General features: G+C 35.4%; 1 protein-coding gene across 3 annotated transcripts; it reads left to right on the plus strand.

The window, feature by feature from the left end:
• Window positions 1-691: 691 nt before the first annotated feature.
• On the plus strand, window positions 692-10,416 carry LOC126827761 (contactin-5). Of its 3 annotated transcripts, none has more exons than XM_050557282.2 (10): window positions 692-946; window positions 3,127-3,165; window positions 3,538-3,649; window positions 4,339-4,632; window positions 5,256-5,354; window positions 6,588-6,836; window positions 7,234-7,342; window positions 7,677-7,855; window positions 8,369-8,641; window positions 9,554-10,416. In XM_050557282.2, exons 3-10 carry the CDS (start codon window positions 3,553-3,555, stop codon window positions 9,637-9,639), a joined length of 1,386 nt encoding a protein of 461 aa, XP_050413239.1. In that variant the 5' UTR covers window positions 692-946; window positions 3,127-3,165; window positions 3,538-3,552; the 3' UTR covers window positions 9,640-10,416. The 3 variants fall into 3 exon arrangements, with proteins under 3 accessions (XP_050413239.1, XP_050413238.1, XP_050413237.1); XM_050557281.2 differs by having other exon boundaries at window positions 3,127-3,145; XM_050557280.2 differs by lacking the exon at window positions 3,127-3,165 and having other exon boundaries at window positions 693-946.
• The last annotated feature ends 1,971 nt before the right edge of the window (window positions 10,417-12,387 follow it).

The following is a 12,387-nucleotide window of genomic DNA, read 5'->3' on the forward strand; positions in this document are numbered from 1 at the left end:
TTATGCTGAAAGAGAGGTGTAAACACTTTAAAATAATTCACAAGTAAATGTAAAATAATAAATATCATGGTTAATCGTTACTTTCAGTGTGTCCTATGTATGTCGTGTCTTCAAAATTAAAGGGGCATTAAAAAGCTTAAAGCAATAATTGAACTGTATGTAAATTCCAATAAAATGTTGGCTCGTTAAACTGGGGGTCCCGTGTTCGATCCTGGTGTTAGTCAAGAAAGTTCACCGTGATTTTCCCTCGTGGTTCCCACTTGCCTGCGGTGCTGAGCGGAGGGCCTAACAAGGGACACGTTATAGTCGTTCGAATGGGCCGGAAAAAAACGCGACCTCGTGTAAACATTCGCGTGGACGTAAAAGAACCCCTGAAAGTTGGAATTCGAAATAAAATTAGACCGTAGCGCTGCCGTCCGGTCAAAATCTACACACAACACAGTGCATGGCTTATGCCCGTCTTCATTTGACCAGTCGGTGCAGAAAATTAACAAAACTTCATTTCATTTTATTTCAGTGTTAAAAATTAAAGTAATATTCAATTGACTATTCTAACATTAAAAACGCCTGTAATACAGATAGCTCTGACTATTACAAGTTTACGCTATATTTATTTATTTAGCTTGAAATTAAATATACAGTTTGACAAACCGCCACTTTAAAGCTCAAGGTAAAGTTCAGTTCAGCTTGACACGTCGATACTGTAGGCTGGGTATTGTTGTCAAATAAAAAGAACCGTCTCAAGCCTTTCTATTTAGTTCAGTGACAGTATAATATAGCGACAGTTAGTTTATAGCCATTGGGGGGTAGTTGCATATATAATTGTATGTAATATGTAGGTATTGATCTATCATACGAATATCAACTGTATTTATGACATTTGTTTAGTGTATGAAATTACCGGAATTAGTGACCCATTATCATAAGTAAAGACTGGCCTACAGATGTAAGTATATAAACTTTAATTAACATCAAGTGCATGTGACTTACAATCGATATAAACGTATAATATCTACTTTATTAAAGACATTCCTGTACAAAATAAAGTAAAGAAGCATATCGTTGTAGTTGAAATATATTTTTTTAATCGAAATTTTACCAGTAAAACAGCAATAGACCTATACCTGATTTAGTATTTGTTTAGTATAAGCTTATTCAAACGTTCATGACATTTACTTTAAAGTGACTCTGTTAGTCATTTATGAAATGCAATGGGGTCTAAGTTCGTTCTTTTCAGCTATACCCGGACTAATAAAGACGTCGGTTAGTTATTTATAGATTTGAAGTTTGTTTCGATTTATAGAAAATATAACATTCCAATTACTTATGGTCTTATATTGCGATAATGCGTTCGTATGAGCGAACTCGGTGAACCCATAGCACAAAATGCATGCGCTGCCGGAATCCAAGTACGTAATTACGTCGCTGGAACATTTAGGGAAGGGACATATTATTCTACTAATGCAAAAGTACAAAAAAAGTTTGTTAACTATGCAAACGCCTCAAACGAAAAGTGGTATCGAGTATTTTAGAAGGAGCAAACACACTATCGTGAGCACGACAGTATTTTGAACCTGGATTTCATGAGCCGAAGTCATGACCCACAATGTTACAATACTATTGATGGGATATTGCATTTCTTTGTTTGCTTACATTTGAGTCAAAATAAAGGATGAATTTGGGTTGATCTCGTGTGTTATTTGGATTAGTGATTGGGTAAGGTCTATACGTGTATTTAGAAAGATTCGGCTTTTATAGGAATGTAGTCTAATTTTTGGCTTACTTTGTCGACAGTTGAACACAAAATAGGCTATGTCTCAACGCTGGCTTTATCTGTATGTGTAAAAATTTGTCATCACACAAAACAAAATATAAAATCTACTGAAATAGATAAATATATTTTTGATCCAAATCAAAGAAGTCTATCTAAGCATTGGTCAACTTCTCTGTCTGAAACCTGAAAACAACTAGATACCTATCACCAGGTCTAGTAAATTACAATAATTAATTCATGAAATATTATTTTCAACTTTACTTTACACCATATGTGTTTCTACTTACAAAATGACGTAAAGTGCAATTAGTCATATAAATTTCAGTTGACAAGTGTGTTTGACGAAATACATGCCGTATACATTCATATATATAGTATCTTAAGAAATTTAAGCATCAGATTGTGTTTATTAATCACTCATTTTTTTCTTTATGTATTTCTGTGTCATCTTGTTATTACTGTAATTAGTGGTTTCCGGTTTAAAAATAGAATCTGAGCACATTTAAAATCTTTATTAACCTGGGGTAATTCCAATATTCAATGAACATTGTCAACACGACTAGTGTGAGTGGGGTGAACAGATTCTAAAGCCTATATCCTCATTACAATATGATTGGATAATTATTAAAGTTACCATCCCGATTTTAACAGAGTATCAGAAATAAAAGTCCGTGTGCGTATGAAATTTAAACGCCAAAATATAGAGGAATGGTGTATTTACCTTCTCTCAAAATTTTAGCTCAAAATATTGAGTCGTTTGGACGTGAACGTCAAAACCGCTTATCTGGACACGTAACCATTTTAAGATGTCGGGTCAATTGTTTCGTTGGGTGACCTGATAATCTGTTGCCGTTCCTTTAAAGGTCTATGGTTTGCACGTGTGCGCTGTATCTTAAGGTCTGTCATTGAGTCAACTGGTCTGGTTTCGATTCCCCGGTTGTACGAGACAAGGAGTAGGGTCGCCTGTCTATCCTCGTGGGTTTTCTTCGGATCCTCCGGTTTCCTCCCACTGCTAAAGACCCCTACGCGCAAGCGAATTATTGAAATAAAATTGAACCATGTGTTAGTCCCGAAATGACCTGGTTTGTCATTTAATTCTCAGCCGTATTTATTATCCCGGTTGGTGCAGAAAAATAGGACGTTACCCTCCCCACCCCACCCTCTCTCGCTCTCTCTCTCTCTCTCTCTCTCTCTCTCTCTCTCTCATCCTCAGCCGTATTTAGTATCCCGGTTGGTGCTGAAAAATAGCACATCAAACCCCCATTCATTTTTTTACTATAGTTCTCAGCTGGACAGCTTTCTTGTCCCCTTGCAAATTTTTTGTTACTACACATAATAAAATTAACTTTCAGGTACAGTGATTTATTTATGGTTAGTACTATACAAGTCAGGTATGGACAGGGTATCTAATAAAACATATGAATAGCATTAGTGTATACTAGATTAGAAATTACTCAAGCGTATCCGCTGTATTACCGTGCGGTTACATATTTGTCATTCTATTACGGCGCACCATCACTACATTTCTCATTTGAAATTTTATAAATATATAACTGTTAAATGGACACTAAAACAGAAAACTTGTAAAAATTGAACTCTGTCGCAGACTTTTTGACTTTCAAGTTGTGAATGGAAAACCCTATTCTTGGCATTATGCGTAAAGATGTTACTTAGTAATAGGCCAAGTCGTTATAGCTTGTTGTACCTTTAACTTGGAGAAACATATCTTTAAGGGTTATTTAAGTAAATTTCTAATTTTGCAGATCTGATAAACTAAGATGGTTATAAATATATTAACAGCAGTAGGTTTTCTACAGCTTCTAGTCGGCTATAATGGTCAATTAATAACAATAGTTGAGAAAGAACCATTGCCTGGTAAGTCAATAAAGTGGTTTCCATTATAATTTTAAAAATGTAAAGAACCGAGTCACTTTGAATGAATTAAGTTTTGTGGCATAATATATTTCAGAGATTTGACCAGCCGTATACAATTAAATTTAAATCCATAACAATTATACCATCATGATTTGTTCTTACTCCTCGATATCGCGGGTTCCAGATAATGTATTACTGTGCAGTGCACTCAGAGCAATGTTAAGTTCAAGACAATAGTCCGCCAGTTCTGGGTATAGTGTTTTTCTTCTTCTAATTCTAATCTCTATCCATAACAATTATACCATCATGATTTGTTCTTACTCCTCGATATCGCGGGTTCCAGATAATGTATTACTGTTCAGTGCACTCAGAGCAATGTTAAGTTCAAGACAATAGTCCGCCAGTTCTGGGTATAGTGTTTTTCTTCTTCTAATTCTAATCTCTATCCATAACAATTATACCATCATGATTTGTTCTTACTCCTCGATATCGCGGGTTCCAGATAATGTATTACTGTGCAGTGCACTCAGAGCAATGTTAAGTTCAAGACAATAGTCCGCCAGTTCTGGGTATAGTGTTTTTCTTCTTCTAATTCTAATCTCTATAAAAGTACTGCTAATGCACTCATTTTAATAATTTTTCTTTAATACCCGACCTAATTATAATACGTTTCTGTATATTGTTTAAAGATAATGTGAGATTTGTAAAGGAGCCTAAAGACACAGTGGTCCTAAGTCCGGTGGAAGAAATTAAACTGGATTGCTTAGCTAATTTTACAAGTAAACCAATAAATTACAAATGGTACAAGATTGAAGTAGTGGGCAAAACTCCAATAATCGACGGCCAGGGTTTCACATTCGTAGAAGATGGAATTTTATTTAATACGACTTTAGAAAATGGTGAACAAAGTGGCATCTATCAATGTGAAGCTAATGCGACTAGTTATTCCATTTTGAGTCGCACTGCTCGAGTTACATTTGCAGGTAAGTATATCGTAGTTTAATTGGTCGTTTTTGGAATAATGGTTTAAATATAGATAATAAAAAGGGAATATGTTGAAAAGTTTTGTAAAATTACTTCATTCTGAGCGAAGTTATGACTGTTTGAAGAATATTGTAGTCTCGATTATCCATTAAATTATTTAAATCATTCAAAATCACAACATGCGATTGTCTGGAGAGTTGATTAAGGGTTTGTCTTGTGAATAAATTTCTAGCCCAATTAATAATTAACATAAAATTTGAAACAAAAAGAAAGATCTGCAATAGGCAGATTTAGCTCTTACATAATGCATCTTTAATATTTATAAATCAAATATTTTTCGTATAAATGCACGTAAAAGAAACTCTGAGAGTTGAAGAAGTGACTTCCCGCTGTCAGCATAACGTGTGTCCGTCGTGAGCACAAATATCGATTAATATTAAATATTTTAAAACCCCGAAATTGATGTTTTTGCTTCGACTATTTTTCCCTTACGGCATCAATTATTTCCAAATTCTGCGGGCGAATTTCAGCCAGTCCCATAAATTACCCCCGATCTGATATTTGGTCGATATCTTGGTATATTTAGACTAAACTTGATTTTAACTTGAACTTTTATTTTAAGTCGCAGTTCCCAGTGGATCATTACCACGTCAGCCAATTAGAGGATTTCAGTACGCATCAATAGTTATATCTTCTGATATCCGAAGATTTTCTATTCAAGGTAATTTATTTTTATTACAATAGAGCTTTCAATTGGAATAAAATAAAACCAAGTACGAACAATCCAAACCATAAGACAGAATTCGAAGTCCTAAAAAACGTTATAGGCAAAATAGTGTATTCAAGCAAAATAGTGTAATCAGCAAAGGGACTGCTTCTCGTGTACAAAATACACGACAAACAGTGGTAACAGGTGTCCGGAAGAGTAAGCTTACCCTGCCTGGCGCCACACCCGCCATAGCTGCATCCAAACTATTAGGCGAAATGTCGGTAAAATAGCGTGATTGGCCAATGAACTATCGGTATGCAAAATGCACGCGATGAACTGTGTTAACGATGTAGTAGACATTATCAGGGAGATAGTAATAGTATACGTGTCATATCTAGAATAATAGCCGAGAGAGACACGTTATATTTACCAATCAAATCAATATGACGGCCATAAAACTTTTTTAAGTTTAGTGCGCAAGTATCCTTGTAGTTGAAGCTTAGATGACAAATGCCTCGATCTACTTAAAAAATCAGAATAAAAGGAACAAGCTCTCGCGTAACGAATTAGCTCAGACACAAATGACAAAACAAGAAATATTGATGATTTAGCATATAATTAAAAGTTGATTATTTTAGGTGCCCAAATTAACTGTCTGTTATTCGTGTACACTTTTCCTTCGACAATATCTATGTAGTTCCGCCAATGACATTATGGACACGTCTATCATCTAGTTTCGTCTTTATTTTCCAAGTCGGCGCAAAAAAGTAGGAAGTTAAACCCTATTTTATTGATGTCATTTAGTGTGGCCTTTGATTCGAGTGTATATTGTTATTTATCTATTGTTAGAATACATAAATATGTGGACAATATCCTTTAAACAAGAGCCACTGTGTTTACCTAGAGTACGACACTCTCAAACCCATACTAAACTTGTCTGCAAATAGCCCCGCTTGAGAACAGACACTAAGATTTTAGTCGAAAACACTAAGTATGTTTTCTAGAATTTTAAGAAGTATGTATTCTGCTTTCATTTAATAAAATTGAAAAGCTTTAATTAGTCTTTTTGTGTATAACAGATGTGAACCAGGGTGGGACCGCATTACAAAATAGCATTCTAATTGTTAGATATGGTGGCCATTTAGGGCAGAGATCTATTCTCGAAGTAGAGTTGATAATTCTCTGTGTGTAGAATGTTTCAAAACATGTAGTTATAAGTTTATACGAGTTCTATTCTCATTACAGATCTCGAATACAAGTGGATGAAGGGCACCAATAGTACAAGTGCTATACCGATACCCCTGGATTCTCCCAGAATCTTTACGTCGCATGATGGTATCTTATACTTTGGTGAACTCCAATTGGAAGATGCGGGTGAATACACTGCTCAAGCTACATTTAGAATTATAGAAGATAACAATACTATTTATCTTGGTGATCCCACGAAAAACCAACAAACATCTAAAACAGTAACCTTAACTGTTCAACCACAAGGTATGTCAATCAGCTTCAGCTATAAGAACGGTATATGATTTAAGAATTTAAGAGAAACAACTCATCATACATGTCCAAAGTAAACGTATAGATCCGTGGTTTCAACCTTGTACCGTTCTCCCCTTTCAAGTTTGCTTTCCAACTACCCCCCCACACACACACAAGCGCGCACGCACACACCCACCAGCAGCCAACTATCACTATGTTCCACAACAACAAAGATCAGTTCGTAATAATTAAGTGCTAAGCGGCGACTGGCGACTATTTTTGAGATGCCCTAAAAGTGTGCTATTTTTTCTCGACCTACCTCAACAAATAGCCAAATTGTAAAAATAAAAATACCCAAGACTTAATTTGTATTTAGCCTTTGATTTATGCTTTGATTTTTTTTTGTCAGCAAAACCCAGTGAAGAAGAACTCATTATAGGTGATCATTTTCCTCAGGTTTTCCCCCGTCAACCAACATTTGGACAAACTATTGATTTGGAATGCTTTGCTTTCGGGAGGTAAGTAGAGGCAGTCATCCAACAGATATAACCACTCTGCAGAAATTTCCATAGGGCATTTTGAGTCTACAATATCATTTTCTTTTCTGTACTCTAAACTATTCTACGGCATCATTTACGTTTTGTCGATTGAATATACTTACATTAAAGATTACAATTGTATGTATTAAAACTTAAAACATGGAAGGAACGTACAAAGAAAACCCCTAAACCAATAAGGTATTTCTGGCTGTTCTAGAGAAACACCACCATTACCGTCTGACATCCTGACAAGTCAGTCTTCCCTAAACTTTAGTTTACTCAATCTAAAATAGAAGTGGGATTTTTGTTTCAGTCCGTTAACATATTCTTGGACATTTAACGGAGAACCATTGAAAAATAAAACGAGATTGTCAGACAACAACCGCAGGATGTCCATACCAGATGCCCAACTCGATGACGAAGGGAATTATACCTGCACGGCTGCCAACAACAGTACAAATACATCCAGAAATTTATTGTTACAAATCAAAGGTTGGTCAAGTATTGCAATTTCCCTTTAATTTAACAATTGCAATAGTACTACTATATAGATCACAAACGACAGTGACGTCATCACCGCCATCTTGGAATTGTAGGAACAACAACAAGATCGTACGAAAATTAAAGACTAAAACATTTTTCTCTGCAGGTAGGTTGGGTCTGTTGTTCAGATTGCAACAAGATGAGTAGGGTTTGGGGACTATTTCCTAACCTCAAACAACCCGATCGGGTATATGGCGTCATTTTGCTTTAAAAGTAGCATTTCCAGTGATTATTCGCTGTCCTGTTGGGCCTAATAAACTCTGGAAAAAACCCCAAGACTAACTCAATTCAAGGGGGGTAATTCACATTAAGATCGCTCCTTTTCACAGCTGCAATGGGATGTCTAGGAGTTAGGGTTGTGCCTTATTCATATATTAAAGGCTTTACTATACATATAATTGTCATTGTTATAACAACGGGTCTTAATATTAACGTAATTAATTCCATCTCATTTATCTTCAGGTCGACCAATTTTTTCATTAGCATTATCTGATGGTGAGGTAAAGGAGAATGCGTTTCATAAACTAACCTGTTTATCTTATGGACCGGCGAAACCGGTCATAACGTGGTACAGAAATGGGGAACCCATTCGAAATATTACGGACAGATATTATGCAGACAACAAATATTTTATTATATTAAGTCCAAAGATTGGTCGAGATGATGGTATTTTCCAATGTGCTGCAAAAAATGCATATGGAACCATTTATTCCACAGCTAAAATAACTATAGCAGGTGAGGTGTTTCAAAAATTTAATCGGTACCGGTATGTATGTGTGTGTGTGATGGTGTGTGTGTGTACACAGAGAATTGGAATACTGTTTTGTAATGTGGTTCTAACCCTTGTTTAAACATTTTCGGTTATATTAAATGGAAACAAAATAAACACTTTTCAAAATGCATGACGTATACTTAATCCTTAGGACTAAAACCACCCTGTCCTTACCCGTTACAGAATAAAAGTGTCGGTCATCTATCTTCGTATCTGGGCCCTGTTTCACGAAATTTTAACTAAAGATAAAATCCAAATTTTAGTAGATACTTCAATTTTGATTGGCTAAGCACTAAAATCAATCTAATATTATCCAATCAAATACTAAAATTTGGATTTTATCTTAGTTAAAATTTCGTGAAACAGGCCCCTGTTCTCAAGCGGAAACAAACAGTGCAACTTTCGTATGCGAAATCCATACACTTGCCCCAGTTACATGCCTTAAACATACATTATGCAAGAGCTAAATCTGTCTATTGCAGGTCTGAAATGTTATCTAAATTATTAATTATTAATTATTAAATGGATAATCGAGACTATGCTGTTTATCGTACTGACTTTAGTAATGAAGATCAAGGCTAGCGGGAAATTTCAACCGCTTAGTTCTCTGTTCATAGTGGATCAATTTGAATGAAATTTTCAGCAAATTGCCTTTACATTATCTAGTTTTTAACTATAATAGAGAGAACTGCCAACTCGTTATCGAATCTCCCATAATGTATCTTTAACATCTATGGACTAGTCGGTAACAAAGCCCCTCTTTCTCTAAATGTGAAACATTTATACGTAGTGTGTCTATATGTGTTAACAATAAAAGCCATATTTTTCAGATTGATTTATACTAATTATGCATTGTGTTTTTTTTTTGCTCACAGCTGTGCCACCTGAAGGAAACCATGGAATACCAACAAGTTCTTTTATAATCTTAAACATCATCCTACTCTTTGTACCATTTTTATGAGATATTTTACATCTCTTTCGTAAATCAAAGAACCACAGATTTTTGGACGTTCAAGAAAATACACGGTTCATCGCTGGGTGTTCATATTTGTACATAAATTAAAACTGACACGTAATCATATTAAAATCAACTCTGGGTAATTTTTAAAAAGACATATCAACGTTTACGACACTTTGTATGCTAAAGAGGGGGCGGAGGTGTTACAGCTTTTCAGGTAAAAGATGGATTCTTACATTTTCGTGTTGTCAACAGTAGTCAAGGTATTAGATATTCGACGATCCAAGCCCAGATATGTTCGAGCTATACACGGTGTTCAGTCAGTTATATAGAGGGATAACTCGTGTTTTCCTTTGGCGTTCGTCACTTGCGATTCACGACACCTGTATTACTCATCTATCGTAGCAATGATCTCTGTGTTAAAATTATATTTGGAATGTGTTTAACCAGTTCTATCACATATGTGATAATGACTGACACCAATATTGTCCTTTAAACATATAGTTGAAATATATTTAATATCCCTTTAACTCGGTTTCGGTTTGCTTATGCTATCATAAATTGATCTAGAATAATTTCAAACGACATTACTTTTAGAAATGTGTTGTTTTATACACGATATGTTATGTTTTGTAAACGATATGTGTTGCTTTGTACATGATATGTGTTGTTTCGTGCGTCAATTGTTAACATTGCTCACCTCCCTGGGTTGTTAAAATATTGTTTGATTAGGAACCCATTATTTTTTTTAACGTATTTATAAATAAATATAAAACTGTTGTTTCTCTGGCTTCTATCGTGTATCTCATTAGCACGGTGGGTAGTGTGGTTTCTCCTTATCGGTGGTGCAGGTTGGAGAGCCAGGTCAGTACAGTTTCTAGTCGTTCGGATGGGAACAAAAACTGAGGTCCCGTGTAGACGCTGGTATACACGTAAAATAAACACCTTACAGTTGGGATGCGATATTAGAGTAGGCCGTAGCGCTGCTGTCCGGAAAAATTCTCTGAGAGCGCACTGCATGGCGCGTATCTGTCTTTACTAGGGGCAGAAAAATAGGACGTTTCATTTCCGGTGTGGGCCTGTATTTTAAAAGCCGAAGGCCATGGGATACAAGATAAACTTCGGGCAATGTCATAAGCATAATGGTTAAAGGGCTAATCCCGATAATTTTTTGAAGAATAAAACTGTTTAATTTTGTTTTAAAATCCCTTAAAATCCTCTACCTAAAGGCCGAGCAACTAACTCAATATTTGTGATAAGTTTTCAAATAACTGAAACCCGTCAGTCTTCATCTGGAAATGGAGACCGGTGTCCCAAGCTGTATTATGCGTGTCTAGATAAAACCAGATATAAAAATAATGTGTAGGTGAAATTTACCTTTCATTATCAAGTACAGCATTTGGGTCATTCACTGTATAGACCTCTCAATGAACGGGGATCGATTATCAGGTCTTCCAACGAAAAAAATGACCCGAAATCTTAAAAGGGTTACGTGTCCGGATAAGCAGTTTTGGCGGTCACGTCCAAACGACTCAATATTTTGAGCTGAAATTTTGAGATACGGTCAATACACCATTCCTCTATATTTTGGCGTTTAAATTTCATACATACTCAGACTTTTATTTTTGAGACCCTGTTCAAATAAGGGATAGTCCCTTTAAGTACAAATGAAAAGCAAGACACTGATTTTTCTTCGACTAAAGTACAGTTTCGATGCAAGAAGACTTCTGTGGCAATATACCACCGTTTTAATGGGTGTCGTCTTCGCATCATACATTTCTTTATCAGTTGGCCATTCGTGGGAAAACGAAACTTTGACCGGGTGTAAGTTGTTGCTTCGGTTTTCGTTGCTTTTAGATAGACTACCTATTTTAGTGATGAAGGTTTTATGGTTTAGTTTCCGAGGAAATCAAAATCTCTGATTTCTGTTGTAGATTATATTGGCCTAATCTATGTCCTCTCTCCAATAATTTAGTTATAAATCTATATTTATATTTAGGATATTAAGTGCATAGTTATTGATTGATGCACAATAAAGCTTTTAAATCTGTCATATGATCAGACATTCTGCGATATATATATATATATATATATATATATATATATATATATATATACTTATCCACTCCAATGATGGAAACATTCGCTACATATGAAAACATATCTTCAATGGCAATAGTCGATAACCATTTAGCCGTTGTGTTTAGAAACAGTGATTGGGGGCTTTGAACTATTTGAACACCCCCCCCCCCCTCTCTCTCTCTCTCTCTCACTAACAGTTAGCATTCCGAGAAAAGTTAATTTTGATCTTCGAGCAGTAACCATACATGTGATTCGCAACCGCACGGTACTTTCAGTAATGACCATACTCTAACGGAAATAGTTTATATGTATCATACACCATCAAGACCAAGACCACTGTAGTCTGTGGTGGGTGCCAACCTAAGGTAAATTTACCACTATCCCAGGGTCTACATTTCCTTGGCTTATTCTGAATTTTTATAAAAAAAAATCATTTACAATTGAAGTAGGCCTATTAATAGCCTATTAAAACATTATTTCCGCCTTTTTGCGGGGGAATCTAAACATAAATGGGCAGGGGTAAAATGTGCTTTGAAAAAGTTTCCAGGGGTAAACGAAACGAAAAAAGTAAGGAAATTATGCGGGTTAGGATCAATAGCACTAAATTTTTTAAAAATCAAAGATAGACGTTTTTGATTTGACTGTACAGTAACATTGGATATGTTACAT

This window comes from Patella vulgata, chromosome 7 (assembly GCF_932274485.2).
Source record: "Patella vulgata chromosome 7, xgPatVulg1.2, whole genome shotgun sequence".
NCBI lineage: Eukaryota > Metazoa > Mollusca > Gastropoda > Patellidae > Patella > Patella vulgata.